Raw genomic sequence first — 19,440 nt, 5'->3', positions numbered from 1 at the left:
AAGTTCACAGAGGCCAAATAAGGGATACTATGAACACTTCCCTCTGTTTCACAAAATGCAGGTGAGCAGTTCTGGGAGGCAAGCTTCCCCTTCGTCATCCAGCTACAATGAGCTGTTGCAGCACAGCAGATGACCAAGCCCTTAACTAAAGAAAGAATTAAAAAAAACCCCAACATCTAAAACCAGCAAAAACCTCCCCAATGCTTGCTTCAGTTAAACTTTTTTGGCCTTTGCATATGTCTGCACCTTTGACCGCTGGTGCAGCTAAAATACATTTATGAAAAAGCAGAATGGAAAGGTGACATTTTTATCTGTGTCTGAAATTTAACTCTATGGAGATGCTGAGGAAATTAGCATCTCTTGAACTGAATCAGATTGTCTGCTGCTTTATATAGATGTAGCAGCATAATGGCACGGGGTTTTCCTTTTTTTGCAGGTTCGTGAACTGGAGAATGAACTCGAGACTGAACTCCGTCGCAATTCAGATGCCCAAAAAGGAGCCCGCAAGTTTGAGAGGCGCATAAAAGAGCTGACTTATCAGGTATGCTGAGGACTCTAGTAACCACTAGGTGCCTGGAAATAAATGTGTTCTCCCAGTGTCATAAGTTGCCTCAGTGTTTCAGTGAAGGATGAAGGACGGCATTACCCAGAGCTTTCTGATTGTAGGAAGCTTTAGGGATAGGAGGAACATCTCCCTAGGGCTACCATCATCTCGCTTGACTCGTTGTGACTAACGTTAGAAAGCCTCTGTTGCTTGGATTTGGACAGTTTTAGCACAGTATTAATATGGAGGCTTAGATGACTATTCACACTGCAAGAGAAGACAGAGGCCAGCTGTCTCTCAGCTGTGCTGATGTTGCAAAAAAGAGCCAGAAGGATTCAGTTGACTCTAATGCATCACTCAGTGTAGCGTTACCCAGTCCCAGGACTCTGTCACCTATTGCTGAGCAGCGAGGTCTAGTTGTGAGCCTCCCACAGGTTTGCTAACAGCTACCGTTGCTGCTTGCCTTTTGAAAAAGGTCTTCAGCACAGAGCACTGATCCTTTTGCTTTCAACAGCATTCTTAAGAAGATAATCCCATCCATCTGCTTTAGGAGATTATTTAGCCTCCTACCTGTTGTTTTACTCTGACTTTTGTATGCAGAGGCTGAAGGTTGTTTTCTTAGAATACAGTGCTCCAGCACAGGCAGACAGAATTAGCTCGTCCTTCTGCTTATGGACTGCGACAGCTTAAACCTGGCTCCTTTTACCAGAAATGCCTCCAAACAAGATTTCTAAATATGGAAATTACATATAGGTCTGTTTCACTCAATAATGACACACTGTGTAATGACAAGTGTGCTCCTCATCCCTGAGCAAGGAACTCTGTGTGTGTTTATGTGTATACTTCTGAAAGTGTGTGCACATATATATGCATGTGTATACGTATATATATTTACATATATATAAATGGGGAGGCTACTCTCTTTTAGTCCTCAGCCTCCAGGCTTACATACATCTTCAATCAACCTATAGAAATTTTTCTCATCTATAAACAGGGTGATCACAATATTGCTTGTTTGTATTTTGAACTATATGTTTCTAAAACTATATATATGGCAGCCATACCTATTTCATTGTGGGAGATGCTTTAGGCCTTTTTACACTGGCAATCCAATTAATGGTGTTTTGATGCAGTCAGAAGAAGATAAGAAGAATCTGGCCAGGATGCAGGACCTGATTGACAAGCTACAATTAAAAGTGAAGAGCTACAAGCACCAAGCAGAGGAAGCTGTAAGTAACTATGTGGGACTTTTTACCTTTGAGAAATTTATTGTCCTAAACCCACAAAGCTTTTAGTACAAATACACATTTTTTGTGTGTGTTAATATTTGCATTTATATTCATATAAAACCTGTATGTATAAATGTATTTATAATATAGATTAAAATATGTAGCATATGTGTTGATTGTATTTAAGAAAAGGTATTCAATTTTATCTTAAGACTGCAGTATAATTTGCAAGGGAAGGGGGGAAGGGAAGGAACAGGAAAGACTTTCCTCTTCGTCCCTCACAAGGCATATTGAGAGCCTCCCAGTTCACTTAACATGTAGAGTGCCACTGGAAACATCAACTCTATAGAACAACAATCTCAGTTCTCCAGGAGGCAAGTGGTTCCCATACAGCTGTTACCTAGTCATGCTGAGCACTTTCCATCCTGCTTGAAATGGAAAGCTTTGTTTCACGTAGACAGGAGGAAATCAGCTGCTCTGTTTTCTCTCGCCAGGAAGCCCAAGCCAATCTGTACCTTTCGAAGTACAGAAAACAGCAACATGATCTGGATGATGCTGAAGAAAGGGCTGAAATAGCTGAATCTCAAGTTAATAAGCTGAGGAGCAAGTCAAGAGATATTGGCATGAAAAAGGTACAGTTATACCGTGTTGGGTAAATGTGACTGTTTAATACACAGTAGTGGACGCTGTGTATGCAGGAAGATCTGTTACATCTCTTAAAGTAGCATGGACTAGAAAAAATTCTTGTTTACTAAATTTTTTAGTTTCAGTCTGCCCTTTACATTAACATTAAGGCAAGCCTTTAGGACAGCAATCTGATGCTTAGGCAAAATGAATTCTCTGTCCTCTTGATGTTGTCATTTAACCTCTGTGCTTAGCAGCCAGAAGTTTCCAGACCTGGTGATTTGGGGGTTTGTTTTTTTGTTGGTTGGTTTTTTGGTTTTTTTTTTTCAAGGGATATTAAAAAGCTCCATCTTTTTCTCCCTCTGATGATGTAGATTTCTATGTATGTAATACAGCCCAGGGATTACTGCACTAGCAGTTGCCAGATATTTTAACATTGCTCTTTCAATGAACTTCTATTGATTTGAAGAGCTGGATAAAAAGAAAATATTACTGATTAGCCACTTAGGTGCTGGGAACTCATTAGTAATTAGAAATATATTTGTGGTGTTTTGCACTTGAGCAGAACAGTAGTACAACAATATTGATGAAACTAAAAGGTGCCCAAGAACTTGGTCTGGAACTGAAAGCAAGCCTTTGCTTACCTAACTTGCCCTGGTTGCCACAAGGCAAGCAAAGAGTGGGGTTGTTATTTGTGGGAATGATAGTAAGAGGAGCTGGGTCATTGCTTTATCTATTTATTTCATTTGCAAATGAAACATAAAATGCCATGCTTAACATCATATAAGTTTTATGGGGGTGACAGCTCCTGAGTTAAGAAAGAGGGGGGAGGGGGGAAAATTCTGTATAATTTTGGTATTTTTATCATACTTGATCCCAACACCCTCCTCCTCTCTTCTGTATCCACTATTCTGTGCAAGGAAACACTCCAGTTTCTGCTTTCATATTGGACTAATAAAGTCACCTTTTACTGCTATAAATGACTGTAGCTCCACTGTCTAGAGCAGAGCTACATTAAAACTGCATGAAGCTCTGGTCTGTCACACATTTATGTATGATGGAAGCAGTACTGTAACTGAAGCTTAAAAGAAGTTTTGCAGCTTTTAAGAGTAAAAAATTTCCACATATTTTTCTTTAAATTATTCCAGCCCTACAAAAAAAAAATGAAAACCCATGTAAGTTCACAAAGCCATGGCATCACAGACACTGAAATAGGTAAACCATAAGAGTAATTTATTTTTTTAAATACTGTTAAGAGTGCTGTTTATTCCCTGTATCTTACTAGTACCCTCTTTCTGCCTTAAATATGCAACAGTCATAGAAAAGTGGATGCCTTTTTTTATTAGTCAGATGCTAGTTTGCTAACACCTATTCCAGCTCTGGTTCACAGCACAGTAGTGCACTGTCAAAAGATGAGCTCAACGGTACACGCAGAGGTGTCATCTCCACAAAAAGGGACTTGTGGCAGTAATGGCAGTAGCTGCCAGGAAACATGTTCAGGCAGCGAGTGCTGTCCCAAAAATCATGACCCATCTCCTTTGGGGAGAGAAAGGCACTGGAGAGACTACTTTAATCATGTAGCATTAGAAATACCTTGACTACTGCTACCAGCACCCATGTTCCTGGAAACTCTGGGAAGTGTGTGTGATTCAGAACACCACCATCTGTTGAAACAGAATTGTATAGAAGTCATCTGCTATCAAAGGGATATATGCTCTAGCATGAGGACAAGAAACCTGTATTGTTAAAGTAAGATGGCAAAGGTTGGCTAGATCGGTGCTAGTCTATTTCAGATACAAACTGGTAATACCAGGGAGGAGAAGCTTTTGTCATTTGCTTGTGAACTTACTCTAAAACCTCCCCAACACCAACACAACATTTTTAACAGTTGTATACTATCTCAATTGCATTTCAGGTTCATGAAGAGGAATAAGTACAGCTGAAGCTGACACATATGAGAAGATGCTTGATATAATCAGGCACAACTGAAAGCAGATGTAGAAAAAAATAAGCACTTACAGAAATAAACATCAAGTGAAAATCCAAAGAGACTGTATAGTGTATTCCATTCATTTCTTTTTTCTTTTTGCCAAGCCTCAGGGATCAATAAAAGATTACATCTTGCCAACAGCCCACTTCATTATATTGGAACAAATCCTAATTGGCAGATCTCTGACAAAATCAAAACCAAGGGCAAATCCAGTCATGCTTCACAGTCTCATGTATTTCATGTGCAGATTGTTAAAGCAGCACAGATTAAACCTGTGCAGGGGGACAGCCCTTAAAGCTGGGATAACCCAGCTTCCATCTGTCCTGCCAGTCAGTCTGTATGAGTTTTGTAGGAAAGCAGAAAGTAAACTTTTTCACATGAACAGTCAGTTCAGAAGCTTCCACTACTACAAGCCAAAAGACTTTTGCTGCAGGAGAGACATAGGAGATGCTGTGGAGGGACATGTCCCATCAGGACTGCCCGTGGCTCAGAAATACGGTGTTCTTTTAGATCTTTTCCACTTTTAAACAGGGAAGTTGTCTTTGCTTGAAATTAAAATACTAAATTAAGTGCAAGACAGTAAGCCTCCTCTTTCCCTCATACTGAAAAAAAAAAAAAAAAAAATCCCTCAAAACTGAATCTTCTGTGGAAACTTTTTCATTGTCCCTTTAGGACAACCAAGTTCCAATTTTTCATGCCGACTCCTCACATACAAGTGTCAATTGATTTTTTTTTTTTTTTCCTCCTACCAGTTCAGTTGTTTGTTACTGTTGCTCAGATAATCACATTTCCATGTGGCTCTTAGTATAACTCAATGGGGAAGGTGAAGGAACTCTTTGTTCTTTTCAGCAGCAATCTCAGTAGCATCTGTGTGTGCAGAGAGGGATTTTCTTCCGGTATGTCAAGGTGCTCATATGAATCCTTCTCTTCTTCTTCTTCTTCTGCATTTCTAGTCAAAACAAAAATGTTTGTAAGAACTACTGATTTGTAAAATTAATCCTCTAGTGGGAACAGAACAAGACATGCTCACTATAAAGATAAGTCAGTATTTTCCATTTTAACATTAGCTGAGTAAAATAAACATCCATATAACAGTGCAGAAACATTCCTGTTTCTTCCATCTAGTCTTCCATCAATGTAACCAATGCTGAGTTAACCTGTAAACTGTTCCACTTCCTCTGATTATGATATGGTAAAAGTCTCAACAAGTCCCAAGATAAATGAATCTTGCTTAAATTCTCTAAATTAAGCAGCTGCATATCAAAAGTATGTTATCATCTCTAAAGCATGTTAGCATTAAAATTGACTAGTAAGAAGCACGCAAGTAAATCTTTAAGTGAGAGAAAAATGAAAAAAAGACTGAGACTCAATCATTTTAGAGTTTCTTTCTGGTGTGTTCTTGTCAAACCTCATGGTAACCATTGTAAAATGTCTCCTGAAGCTTACCAAATTCAGGCTGTGACAAAATCTTAAGGCCCAGGGAGCTCGAAGTTATATCTCTCCATGGATATGCCCATGGATATTTCTGTCAGACACAGAAAGATGTACCCTAAGGACTAAGAGCTCAAGTTCTTTTTTTAAGGATACTCACCACAAATGCAGAGGAAGGAGACAGAATATTCTAAGAGAGAGCCAGCCTATTACAAATGCACGAGAATAAAATGCATTCACTAGAAGATGCTGTACTCCAGTAAATGGGAGAGTTGTGTAGAGAGATCAGGGATTATATGGTTATAACAGTCTCCTAAACAAAGCAATTAGTATAATTTTTCACACTGAAGTTTTGGTGAGCTTTGCCATTGGATATAATTGAAATAGTAATTTGGGCCCTAATTAAGACTAGGTATGTGTATTGCTTGAGGGACTTCATGCTTTGGTTTGGGTTTTTTTTGGTCTTAAACACAAGCGAGAAAAATTAACCAGTTTGTTTTTAAAGCAAGTTATCAGAAAGTATTTGTGAAGGGTAACCACCTTTTTCATCTTTCTGTAGGGCACAGGAGAGCATCTGGTCAAGAGAAGGGCATGTTAACATTGTTACAAGCAAAATACTATTGCATAGATGTACCAAGGAGGGCCTTCTGGACATAGAAAATAGCAAGAACAAGGACAACTTATTTATGCTGAGACTTATCATCCTACATTTTCCTTCATTGTATATTTAACCCATGAAAATCAAATTTATGTTTTGGTTAAACATTCAAGGTCTGGATTTAAGCTTAATAGTGCCTTTAAAAATAAATTCCCTAGTGATTGTACATACCTTGAACCAGAGCAAGAAACAGCCTCCTGCTCCCACCACTGCAGCGATCACGCCTAGCACAATTTTCCCAGTATTACCTGCATTTTCTTGAAAAATACAAATTCCAAAAAGTTTAACAGAAGTGCTTTATATCACAAATTCATGTTCACTACTGTTCAATAAGTATATCACAGCTATGTGTTTTCTCTTATTTATAACCTAAAAGCTATGATTTAGGGAGAATGTATCAGGTTTTTCTTAATGCTACTAATACATGAATGTTCAAGTTACTTGACCCATACTATAAGACTTTAAAGTGATACTTTAATGACTTAAGTGTCAATAGCTAAAAGCAGATTATTTTACTTAATTGTGCTGATACAAAATTCTATGTGTGCTCATGTAATATGATTTGACAACTTCTTAATAGAAGTCCCATTTAAAAACAATCAAGTGCCCAGTATGGTAAACGCTGCCCCCAGGTACAGTGCTTGGTGCCATTAAAGGTGCTGCTGACTTCCAGTAGAACAACTCCGTAAGTGTTATCCAGCCCGGACCATAGATTTCATTATTTCTGTTACAAAACCTTTGCAACTTTCATCTAAAACATTTCCCAACTTCATGATGCAACCATATAATCCAGGTGGGCACAAGAAGCAGCAGATCCTGAGGTGGGTTTTAACAACAGTTTCCACAGGAGATAAGAGCCCGTCTAGCAGAAACCTCTGCATGGCACCAAGCGTCTCATTACTCCAGCCAATTTCAATGTGAGAACACTCAGACCAGGAGGACTCATTCCTTTAAGTACAGTTATTCTACTTCAGGCTTCCTTTCCACTGCTGCACCTGGTCCAAAGAATTTGAAAAATTCTACACTCCTTTGGGAACAACCTATGGATGTCTAGCAAACAGTTCAAAAATGAGAACTGCCAAAACAGAGCATTTAATCTAGTCACTGCCTTTAGCTTGGCTCTGTCCCCACACCTAGACCTATGGTTACATCTTGTCAGTTCCTTTGGTAGAGCAGCTTTAAGCTGTGACCTTTCTTTACACTGGAGAAGGCCTCTGAAATGATTGCAAATTCATCTCACTTTTCCCCTTAAAAGTCTCCTTTTCAGTGTCACTTGGAAATCTTTCTGATGGTTGAGCAGCTGCTGTGCTATGACCACTATCCAACATACTGATCTAGCTCGTTCCCTTATGCCCTGCTGTCTCTATCTGCTTATCTGCTTTCAGCCTGTGCTGCCACAAAGATGCTAATGTCTCTGGTAAGCGTCATCTCTGTTCTGTATAATGTATTTCTGGTCCACGAGTAGGAAAATTCTGTGAGCCGCACAGTAATTTAGCCACTAAAGAGGCAATTTGTATCACCTATGGCTACCGTAAGATCCATCCTCCGAGCGTAGCTAGAGAAAGGCATTTGTAGAGGCTGATCCAGATCACATTTGGACTGAACAGGTGCGTGTGTCTCCAGTAAATGTACAGGGAGACCGATGGACTTGTGCACATAAATTAGGACCATCAGTTAAGTGTGTAACTCCTTGGAGGTGTTCAATACTCTCCACTTCAGAAGCGCAATATTAGGTTTACAGGATAAGGAAGATCATGCTGGAATTTGAGCTGCAAGGAAGTGTGTTTATCTGACTTAACTGTTTTCTTTAATCTAAATCTCCTCCTTCAGGTTGCATATAGCATTTAAAATAACCCTACATCAAGATTTCAGACTGAAATTAAGCTATCATGAGGGAGGGTGGAGAAAGGAAGACAAAAATATGCAGTTGTTATCACTTATTCTAGCCCCATTTCTGCTACGTTGCCCCTGATTTTTATGTCCTACTGGCTGTTTCAAGCTCTCTTCTTCTTAAAAAAAAAAACACAAATGAGGTGTCCTATATTAGTTCTCAGTCTTTTAGGTGATTGTATTTAATTGTATATAATGCCTATGTGATACTGTTTGAATGGTTTTTTTTCTCCTCTCTTTGGACTGAGATTTAAGGAGGCTGCATCCCAAATAGCATACTATTTTTGAACAAATCTGTAATTTGTTTGCACTATAATTGTAGAAAGCTGGTGTAAATTTTTTTAACCTTCGGTAAGAGTTTTCAATAGATAGAAAAGTTAATCGGTAAGCCTCCTTGAAACTGGAGACGATGAAATAACTGTAAGTAAGAGTTCAGAGCTGGAAATTTACTACAGTTCATAAAAACGTAGGCATGCATATAAACATATATATCCCCAGGTCTAAAAAAGACCTGCTGTGTAGAATTAAGGCTTTGAAAATAACAACTGTGTGTTCTCATCAACAAGGTTTCTTCTGCAGGCAAATTTATACCACATCTTTGGGCTTCTCTTCATCTCCCTGCTACATTTAAAGACCACACTTGCTGTTAGCGGAGCATTTAGGACATGATTTTGAGAGTTTCCCTGTATCCTTAGCTCTGGGGGCAGTCAGTGGCAACTGAGGGCAGCCACCGATTTTGAGACCTTTGCCACAACAAGCTGCAAATTGAAAGAAAGAAAATTCAAGTCTTTAAATAAATACATCTTAGGTAACTTTTTTTCCTTGGGACAAAAATAATAAAATATCTCTTCTACCCACCTGTACTAATTATAGAAGGTGATTTTTCTCAATATTTTACAGATTTCTGATTGACCCTTTGGCCCTGCATTCCCCTCACTGGTCCCCATCCTCCAAAATGGAAAGAGCAGCAACTTACCAACTTGCAAAGTTCTCACAGTAAGCTTTGTGTAGTGAGGTGTTGAAATGTTACACAGATATTCTCCACTGTCGTTTGCAGTAAGATCACGCAACATCAGTGAAAAGTCATTTTGGTTAATCTGGACTCGAGGCTGGTAAGAGTGAGATGTACCATTGAAGGAGGCCAGGACTGAAATCACTGCATTTCTGTTTAATGTCCAGACAACGCTGAAACCTTCAGTGTTTGCAGTGTTATTGCTATATTCACAAGGAATTACAGTGCTACTTCCTTCCATGTTAGACAGCTGGTCTGAAACAGATAATTGAAGAACTCTCTAGAATTTTTTTTAAATACTGTGAAGGTTATTTAGACATTTTCTGATTTTGTTTCTGAAGTCCAATAATACTGTGGACAAATATAAAAACATATTTCACTATTTGGGTATATTCAAACATCACAGTATGCTTCTAGAAGCATCTGAAGATTTTTAAAAGCAAACCTATCTTACGTTAAAAAAAATAAAAACATCTAATTGGTATTAGCCATACTTATGAAAATTTTGTTTTCATTTGCCTATTTCTCCTCTAACTGGGTGGGCTCATTAATAAAAGTAATTCAGCCTAGTCTAAGTTACTGTGTAAAGTAGCATGAAATTCCACATGTTGGGAGCAGAGAGAAAATGCAACTAATCAGACACCTGCACATTTAAAGCAAAAGGGTAAAACTGTTACAACATAATTTAATTAAAAGAAGAAAAGACTGTATTTAGTTAGAAATAACTTTCAGCTATGGTGGACTTAAATACTTTACCTGTCTGTGTAGAACACTTACAATTAATGAATAGCTTTTAAGAAAAAAAAGGAACAGGAAGGAGAGAGCAGGTAAGTTGAACTAATAGCTAATGTATAAAATACTAATATAAGACAAATTAATATCATAGCACAACTATCAATTTGACAGCAGGGATTTGCTGCAAAGGAAGGAAAATCAGAGGAGGCTGTGGTGGCTGGCAGTCTGCTGGAAGGGAAACTAATACATTATTTTGACATGGTACCACCATGCTTGGTTTTTGTGTGTGGGGCTGAATGAACAGAGGTGTGGGGCTGAAAACCATGTGGACAAAACAAAACAAAACTGTATCCCACACTGCTATTACATAAGGAAAAGGAAAGCAGTATATTTTCAAAATGTTGCAGTGAGAGGATAGATGGATGCAGAGAAATCCAAACAAGTGTAATGAAATGTACCTTTTTCTCTTGTGGATCGGAAGGATAGATTAACAAAATAGACACTTATAGTGCACTTGTTACCTACAATGATGCCATACTTGAAACCTTCCATATTGTAAGCTATTGTATGTAAATTAAAAACTGCACTCTACTTCTGAAGCATATGCAGTGGATTAGGAACTGAAAGTGTCTGGCTACATTTCAGCGGGCAATCAGGGCGATGGAAGCAGCCATGCACATCTCACAAGGGAACTGCTCTTGCATTGCTCTTGATCCAATTAAAAAATATTTCCTAAGAAACACGAGAGGTTGAAAAGTACCAGTTATTTACTTGAACTGAATTTCCAGTGAAATTCAGGAGGAGTTGAAATTTCATAGCCCTGTTTTTCCTTAACTAACAAAATGAGCTGCTGTTTGCTCAAATGCAAACAGTGCTTGCTGCTCTCCACTCCCATGCACCCCCAGCACTCAACCCACACACTTAAGAATGCACTTGAAGAGAAGTACAATGAAAGGATCAAACGGTACTGGTAAAAGTCTGGCAAAAGATGAGAAATGGACTGAGCAAGGAGCATACGCATCTAGGGCAGCAAGCGAACTTTCACCTCCCTCATATAACCCACAAGTTCACTAAGGTTTCCATGTATTTTGTCCGAGTTCATTCTTTTCCTGATAGAGTGTAAAGTTTGATTATTAGGCACCTCTTGAAATGTGAAACTGATATGGAAGAAATCTTCAGAGTAAAGCTAACTTACAAAGTGTGTGCTATCCCCTCTCATCCCTACTTCTTGGACATATGCTGCCTTGTAATTGTAACAGACAAGTTTCAAAGAGGAAGGTGCATCCTGTTGCACCATCCCATATCCATGTTGCCCCACTGCAGAAATACTGTATTTAATTCGGCTCTGAAACCAGCTGTTACATTCAGTAACGATGCAGGAAGATAATTCCATTCCTTCCTACCTCGCATCTTCCATTCAGCAGCCCAGTCTTCATGAGGGAGATGAATATGACAGTAGTAAGGATCAGCTGTGTTTATAATGTTCTGATCACTTCTAAGAGAATAGAGAACTCCATCCCTGGTTTCCTCCTGATATGTTTCTTGGATGGATGTATTGCCTTGTACCCAAGATATATGTGGTGCTGGGTAAGCGAGAAAGGCATAGCACTTCAGCATCCTTTCTGTGTCTGTCTTTTGGTATTCCAGTGCATAATAAGAGGAAACTGTAAATTAAAAAAATATATATATAAATTAAAAAATCAATCCTAATACTTTCAAAATCCTTTTTAACTTGAAGTGATTGGTCTTTTGAAATAACATTGGGGAGCTGTCATGGTTTAACCCCAGCCAGCAGCTAAGCACCACGCAGCCGCTCACTCACTCCCCCCCCACCCAGTGGGATGGGGGAGAAAATCGGGAAAAAGAAACAAAACCCACGGGTTGAGATAAGAACAGTTTAATAGAACAGAAAAGAAGAAACAAATAATGATAATGATGACACTAATAAAATGACAACAGCAATAATGAAAGGATTGGAATGTACAAATGATGCGCAGTGCAATTGCTCACCACCCGCCGACCGACACCCAGCTAGTCCCCGAGCGGCGATTCCCCGCCCCCACTTCCCAGTTCCTATACTAGATGGGATGTCCCATGGTATGGAATACCCTGTTGGCCAGTTTGGGTCAGGTGCCCTGGCTGTGTCCTGTGCCAACTTCTTGTGCCCCTCCAGCTTTCTCGCTGGCTGGGCATGAGGAGCTGAAAAATCCTTGACATTAGTCTAAACACTACTAGCAGCAACTGAAAACATCGGTGTTATCAACATTCTTCTCATACTGAACTCAAAACATAGCACCGTACCAGCTACTAGGAAGACAGTTAACTCTATTCCAGCTGAAACTAGGACAGGAGCATAAACATAACTGAGAACAAAATTTAATCTGTTTGACGTGAGAAGAAAGCATAGCACTATTTACTGTCAATGCCAGGGTCAGTACTGTTCTGAGAAGCCAAACAATGTTTTAAAACTCAAGTATACTACCTAATTACCCCTAGAAATCACAGTGCAGTAGGTTATGAGAACAAGTGCTGCACTGTAATTTTTCAACTCATGTTACAACATTTCATCAGAGAGAATGAATTGCTTGATAAAACCATCAGGCTCAAAAGGTGCTCTATGGGGTTGGAGGATTTTGATTCCATGTGAGAAATAACACAAGAAAATCTGTTGGTATAATCCCATTTCCACTGGCGCAACCCAAGCAGTTCTGATGTCTTACTGACCTCTTACATGCAGCATGACTTCCACTTCTGTTTTAGTTTGCCTTGTTCCCACATAGCAATTATAAGGGCCCTCATCAGTCAAGGTCAGGTTACTAAGTTCCAAGGAGGCGTTTCCACTAGGAATGTTCTCGTGGAAAAGGTGTGTTCTGTGTCTGTAATATGAGTCTTGCCTTTCCAGCTGATCCCTCTGGTAGTAGTAGCTGTGCACGTTTTTTTCCCCTTTCTTCCAATAAATTACTTCATCATCCCCAGCTGGGAAAGGACAAGGGAGGATGCAATCCTTGGAAAACAGCCCCGTTACTGTTTCCTGTTCTGTAAAACCTAAAGCCCGTAAGTACAAACGAATAAGTTACATTTAGTCTACAAGCGTATATCTGCCCCTCCTTATCCCTGACAAAAATGCTGTGGCAGGCAGCACATTCCTACCAAGCGTGCCAACGGCTCTTTCACAGCTTTTCTGGGGCATGTCTCTGGGACAGCAAGGGTCTCCATTCAGTTTAATCAATACTATAATGCAGAGCTGTGGTCTTTGAACTTACAATCAGTCTAAGCAGATATCCTGAGTAAGCACCTACATATTCAAATCAGCACACCGCCACCTTACCACCCGAGCTTCGAATACGTTTCCAAAAGCACACCTTCAACCTCAAAACCTTTTGAGCTGCAGCTTGCTACTCGCTCAAACATTCATAGTGCCATGTTGCAATGACCCGGATTACCAATAATCTCACATAGTGCCAAGCAGTTGTACCATCACAGGAAAAAAGGACATGATGGTGCAACTGACAGGAAGGACAGAACTTCTGGAAACACCTTCACTACTACAGACAGCATCAGGGAACTCTGTCCCAGCCCCCAGAGGTAATTAAGGTGTGGATTCCTCAAAATTAATTCACACAAGTGGTAGCATCTAATTGCTGTTAACATTTAATTTAGGCCCTTCTGGCATAAAAGAACAATTTTAAATTAATCTTTTTAAAAAACTGACTGCAATAACTCAGCATTGTCGTATGGACCTTCTTGGCCAAGGCTAGACAAGGTTAGGCTGGTAGCGAGCATCCGGCTGCAGCTGTCATCTGGGAAATTTTTATGCCCTCTCCAGCTCATCTGGCAGGGCAATCCGACTGACTTTTTCTCAGTCTTCTCAGTGCAAAGTCAACCAATGTACTTCAAACCATTTTCAGTATGAACTGACAACTACTGCCTGCTGAGTAGTCACACGATGCGCTCCAGCAGCCAAGCCGTGGGCAGAAACGCTGGCAGGTAACCATTTAGGTGCTCAGTGTGCTCAATGGTCATGGCCATCTGTGCAGCCATCTTCCAAACAGACATCTTTTGCTTCAGAAGTGTTTTACATTACCCCAAATTGATTCTTTACCATTAATAAACAGTGTTTGAACTAATTCATTCCCCCCTATTAAAGAAACAAGTAATAATTGTCATCTTTATTATTTTTCATAAAAAATAGAGCTAAAACCTACCCCAAAGTGTAGCACCTATGTGAAATAAATAGATGAGAAGAGATGGTATTTTCTGTCCCTTCATGTCTTCTTTGGTTCATGGCAGACTCATGTCAAACTGACAACATAAAAGGAGGGGAGAAAACCTGTTTAAATGCAGGTAAAATACAGATTCTAATTAAATAATTTCCTTTGTACAATTTATTAAGGACTGTAGGCTTTTGTATGATGTTGTTTGATCGCACAGCCTTGGCCCAGATTTTTGGCCTGTAATGCTATACATTTCATAACAGTTGAGGCCCTCTCATTACCATGTAATCCCTTGCAGATTGATACTTGCTGTTAATTTTTAATAAATAGAAAGTGTTTACCCACAGTATTCTTACAGGGCTAGGGAACATTAACTTTAATCATTCATGAACAGGCCACTAAGGAAAAACGGCCAAGTACAATTTCCAAAAGGATGTAAGAAGTCCCTTGTCAAGCCAGAGTCTTCTACTTCCTAAAATATATTTCTGATTACTGCAAAATTTGACTTTCTGGGTGGGAAATTTGCTTGCATTTGCAAATATTGCAGATATAAAGAATTTTTCACACTTTACTCCTCACCAGATCAAAAGGGCATCATCCGAACTTCCAAAAATGTGCGTATGGAAGCCTAGGGTAGGAAAGCAAAGAGGGAGGAGGTTCTCCCATCATATCTTATGGTTTGTCAGTTAAATAACAATGAACTGGAAGCTCTTGCACACAACAAAAAAAGAATAATCTTATCGTAACTGATAGACCGTACTTTTCCTCCACCCAGGCATGCTATTCTAAAATACAGCATACCACAGTGGAGAAGCTACTTCATGAATCAAATAGCTTGAAAAGTGTTTAAAGAACTTCCCCTAGTCCTTTTATTCTCCCCAAAGGACAGCTATAGGTACCATTCCTAACTTACACAGAGCAGAGGTTTAGCCATGCTTGCTAGCCAGTTCTTTTAATACTAATGAATAATTTTGACTGGTCTGTGTGGCTATATTTGTGGTGGATGTAAATCTTACATCCCAAGGATTTTTGCATGTTATTTCTTCGGTAAAACTACTGTGACTATTTTATGCATTCTCACTTTTCTATTAGGGAGAGAAAAACAACAGAGGGGCACCAAAATATTAAACCTGAGCCAGAGATAATGCAAGAGTAAAACAAACTCTTATGATACATAATTTTGTTCCGTGTTAGCAGCAATTGCCAGTATCTACCTCCTTTTCTCCTTGCATTGGCAAGTGGTGTACATCATGTTTTATTGGATTTTTTGCTCATTTGCTCATTTGTCCATCACTTCCAACTTGATTGATATAATATATTGTGCTTGATGTTTGAATGTCAGAAACTGCAATCAATGCTAAATTTCTTTTAGTGACTGATCTGCCATGTTTAATAGACAGTCACGTTTAATTGGCAGTGACACTTTGAGAGTAACATGGTTCCAACAGTACCTCTGCAATGCCTTTGGGGGCTGCATCAAAGAGTGAAGACTGGACAGCACAGGCTGCCTCACATCTTCTAGCTGTACTCCATAACACTGTACTGAAATACAGAACAATAACCAGTTAGCTGAAAAATTTCATCTTCTTAGCTTTGGATCTTCCCAGCATAGTGTGCTGAGAAAAATGTTTGTTGGTCTGTAGAAACACCTGAGGAGTGTAGGCTCTGGCCAGTCTTCTTTTCAGAAGGTCTGGGGTCTTACAGGCATATGTATGCTGATAGTCAGAGTCACACTGCAAAGTACTGAAGAAACATGCCTTTCCTGTTTGTTACAGGCATAAATGGCACAACCAAGAAATCAAGCCCTAAGCCTTTGTAGTGAAATATCAATACGAAATTATACGGACAGCGCACAACTAGAATTAAGATCAGTGTAGTCACGTCAGTTACTGATGCTCTAGTTTTCAGGAGACTTATTTCCTACTGAACCACCACAGGCTCAGCCAGGGTTTCTGAGAGCAAGGCAAGGCACTGAAATGCATCTTCCAAGACATATTGAACAGCTCAGGTAGCGGTAGGGGCAATACTGCACTTGCTTTGGCCACTATAGGAAATGAAAATCAAAAGGCACATGCTTTCTTTCTCTTCTGTTAGTCAGTAACCAAACCACATGTCCGACCTACATCATCTCTGAACTCTGCATTCAATGTGAACCCTGACCAGAGCACTCCCCTAGCATACAGGCATCCGGATCGATCTCTGCTGAGTGAACTTTCCTCTATGACCCACTTTGAGAACAGCTATGCATATTGCAATATTCTCCTAACCCTGTAAAACAAAAATTATTTATTCCTTAGTAAAAAGGATTCTGATTAATTTCCTTTTCAAGGTAACTTAACAACAGCACATTGTGGTGGAAAAACACTTAACTGCAAGGTTCAAGCAAATGATTTAATTGAACTTCACTTACAGACATAACACGCCACTATTGCAGGTTTTACAGATACAATGGAGGAATGCACTATTGCAATTTTAAAAGCAACAGTAGTACACTATTACGACCACAAGCGATTCACAGGCAACCACAAGCACACACGCGTTTACAAACTTAAAGCATAAACAATATTCACTTACCCCTCCAGGTAAGGGCTCTCACTCCCAGGGAAGCTACCTCGACCAGCGTCCCGATCAAGCAGGGGAAGGGTCTCCTTCACAAGCCAACTGTATAGTTGACTAAGTGACTCCCCAGTTTCCAATCTGAATCTTAGGGTTTTTATCCCCTGACTTGTGGAATGGTGTGTATGACTATGTCTGAGTGAGTGGATTATGACATATGCCTGAGTGGATTATGTATATCTGAGTGGAGTTTGCTCTTATCTTTCTTTTGCTGGACTGTGATTGTTTGAATACACAAGGTGGTTGTTTGAAACTGAAGCTGAAACCCTCCAGCTTTTTTTTTTTTTTTTTTTACCTTGCTACCAGTTACCTCAGGCAACTGAATAGTGGTTGGATTGAGACTCAGGGCATACTATTTGTTAAGGGATTTCAAGGCTCAGTTCAGGTTTTGGTTCTCTGAAAGGTGCAGCCACTGCTCTGTTTAGTTTAGGGTTTATCAGCCAACCCTGGGCTAAGCTGTCTACACAGCTCCCCGTGAGTCGTCTCTGCAGACAGACAGAGCCTCAAGGCAATCCAAGGCTGGGTCGCTCTTGTAACCCCCCCATGAGTCACCTGTGTGCACTAGACACGGTGAAACTTGTTTGTGAACTACAAGCCGGACAATCCATACACACATTTCAAGCGCATGCACTCTTATGAGGACTGGAAATGCCTGATGATTTCAAGTTTTACCAACAAGCAAACAAGAAAAACAAATGTGTAAAGTTCTAAAAAGTCCATGTTAACCACATACTGCTAAAATCTTGTACTAGCCACAATGATACTAGCTTTCCAGAATTTCCCTACTGAATCTTCAGGAGGCATTTTCCGCAGTAGAAAAGAGAATTAATTCTCCGCCTCCCCCCAATGAAACCCTTACGACTTAAATGCTAACTCCATACTTCAGTTGTTGAGAAGTACTCCCAAAGGAAGAAGGTTCCCACATTCTAAACATTAAAAATTGTCTGAGGAAGTAGACCAAAAATACCATGGTTTACCTCAATATAGACATACCATATTCCCCACCTCCCCCACCTCATACACTTATAACACCATAGAGCTGTTATTAGAATGTTGGGGGTTTTTTTACCTCTTCTGACTTCACAAGTAGCCAAAAAATTCAGACTCTTGTTGTTTCAGGTGTTTCTTGCAGGCAGGGTTTATATATATTAAAAAAATAAAACGAATATACAGCTCTCCTGAAGCTGTGGAACTTTGCCTCTTTCCTGCTCCTTTCACAGCCACACCTACACATACCAGAACTCAAGTATTTAATGTGCAAGTCCATTCGTGTCCCATAAATGAAAGCAGTTGTTTATGTAGCATGGACCACGTTTCTATACGTGTGAAGCTTCCACACCTTTTGCATTCACTTCTCCCTCTTTGGGCTTAAAAAGCTTTTTCTCTTAACCATTTATTTTGCCTGGCTTTGTTGAACAAACTCTTCAATGGTAACTCCTGCAAGCTGTAACTGAGTAACAGAAGAAATCAGTTATCGTCAGAAATGTGATTTCTACAGCACTGGTGATGCCACTTGGGGATTGTGCTCAGGCATTAAGAGAGCATGAGCATCGCAGCTGCAGTAGAGACCGGCAATTCTCTTACTAAGGCAGAGCATAGGAACTTGGCACAGGGAGCAAGGTAAATTCTGTGCAGGCACGGGACAAAAAGAACATAAGATACAAATTATCACAACGCTCTTCTCAGAAAGTTGGTAATCTGAAACAAGAACAGTAGGTGCCTTGGGCTGTCTGCTAGGTTAGGTAATTATTTTCTAACAATATTTCACTGGTACTTCATTTTCTTTGGACAATTCAAGCCTCGTGTGTGCTATTTGGTTTCCCGTAGAAGAAACTTATAGAACAACTCAAGCATTTTAGGGAAGAGGGCTTCCAAAAAACCAAACAAAATGCAGGAAGACGTGAAGGGAAGCGGGGTCTGTCCTCAAAGACCCCAGCTGGTGTTAGCAGTACGCAGGTGAGGTGTACCTCCTGCATTCCTGGGAGAACCAGCTTTCCCACCCGCTCTCTTTCACCACCGCACAGCAGTTCCAGCTGGCAATTGCAGCTGACCTCCAGCTACAACTCCTCTGCTCGCAGGACTTACTTTTTCATACCTCCACCTGTAAAGTACCGCACCTCAGGCCACGAGCTTCGCTATCAGCTATCGGTAGGTACGGTTGCTGCCTCCTCGCAGCCTGCGCGGTGTAGCACGTTCACAGCTTAGTACTAAAGCAGGTTAATGTTTAACTGAGGAAACGCGCACGCACAGCCCAAGGTCGAGCCACCCGTCAGGCAGAGAGCAGCAAAGCTTTAAGAAATACAGCTCCCGCGTGTTGAAGGGTGACTGCGGGCCGCGCCCCACACCGTGAGGCCTTTCCCGCTGCAGCATTGTGGAAAGAGCCGCTCCTGCCCACCCATGCTTAGCCCAGGGGCAAAATCACAGCGCCATCTTCTCCCCCGCGCCGCGGCCTCTCGTCTCCATGGTTACTAAGCGGAAGTGACGAAGCCCGATGCTT

General features: G+C 40.3%; 2 protein-coding genes across 7 annotated transcripts in view; one reads left to right on the top strand and one right to left on the bottom strand.

Moving 5' to 3' along the window:
* MYH15 (myosin heavy chain 15) overlaps positions 1 to 4,444 on the top strand; it is a 49,238-nt gene extending 44,794 nt beyond the window's left edge. For both annotated transcript variants that reach the window (XM_030020097.2, XM_030020098.2), the window contains exons 40-43: positions 437 to 541; positions 1,678 to 1,773; positions 2,268 to 2,405; positions 4,313 to 4,444. In XM_030020097.2, the coding sequence (XP_029875957.1) occupies positions 437 to 541; positions 1,678 to 1,773; positions 2,268 to 2,405; positions 4,313 to 4,330 (357 nt within the window). In that variant the 3' untranslated portion in view covers positions 4,331 to 4,444. The remainder of the gene's footprint in view (positions 1 to 436; positions 542 to 1,677; positions 1,774 to 2,267; positions 2,406 to 4,312) is intronic.
* HHLA2 (HERV-H LTR-associating 2) lies at positions 3,610 to 19,399 on the bottom strand. Of its 5 annotated transcripts, none has more exons than XM_030020100.2 (8): positions 19,029 to 19,399; positions 18,013 to 18,570; positions 14,319 to 14,415; positions 12,838 to 13,158; positions 11,517 to 11,777; positions 9,343 to 9,633; positions 6,648 to 6,733; positions 3,610 to 5,336 (listed from the first exon to the last, which is right to left on the bottom strand). In XM_030020100.2, exons 3-8 carry the CDS (start codon positions 14,380 to 14,382, stop codon positions 5,298 to 5,300), a joined length of 1,062 nt encoding a protein of 353 aa, XP_029875960.1. In that variant the 5' UTR covers positions 14,383 to 14,415; positions 18,013 to 18,570; positions 19,029 to 19,399; the 3' UTR covers positions 3,610 to 5,297. The 5 variants fall into 5 exon arrangements, with proteins under 5 accessions (XP_029875960.1, XP_029875962.1, XP_029875961.1 ...); XM_030020102.2 differs by lacking the exon at positions 18,013 to 18,570 and adding an exon at positions 15,779 to 15,869; XM_030020101.2 differs by lacking the exons at positions 18,013 to 18,570; positions 19,029 to 19,399 and adding exons at positions 15,779 to 15,869; positions 16,902 to 17,159.
* Positions 19,400 to 19,440: the final 41 nt, after the last annotated feature.

The sequence above is a fragment of the Aquila chrysaetos genome, chromosome 7 (genome assembly GCF_900496995.4).
Source record: "Aquila chrysaetos chrysaetos chromosome 7, bAquChr1.4, whole genome shotgun sequence".
NCBI lineage: Eukaryota > Metazoa > Chordata > Aves > Accipitriformes > Accipitridae > Aquila > Aquila chrysaetos.
The sequence above is the reverse complement of the archived record's forward strand: the minus strand, read 5'-3'. Positions and strand labels throughout refer to the sequence as shown.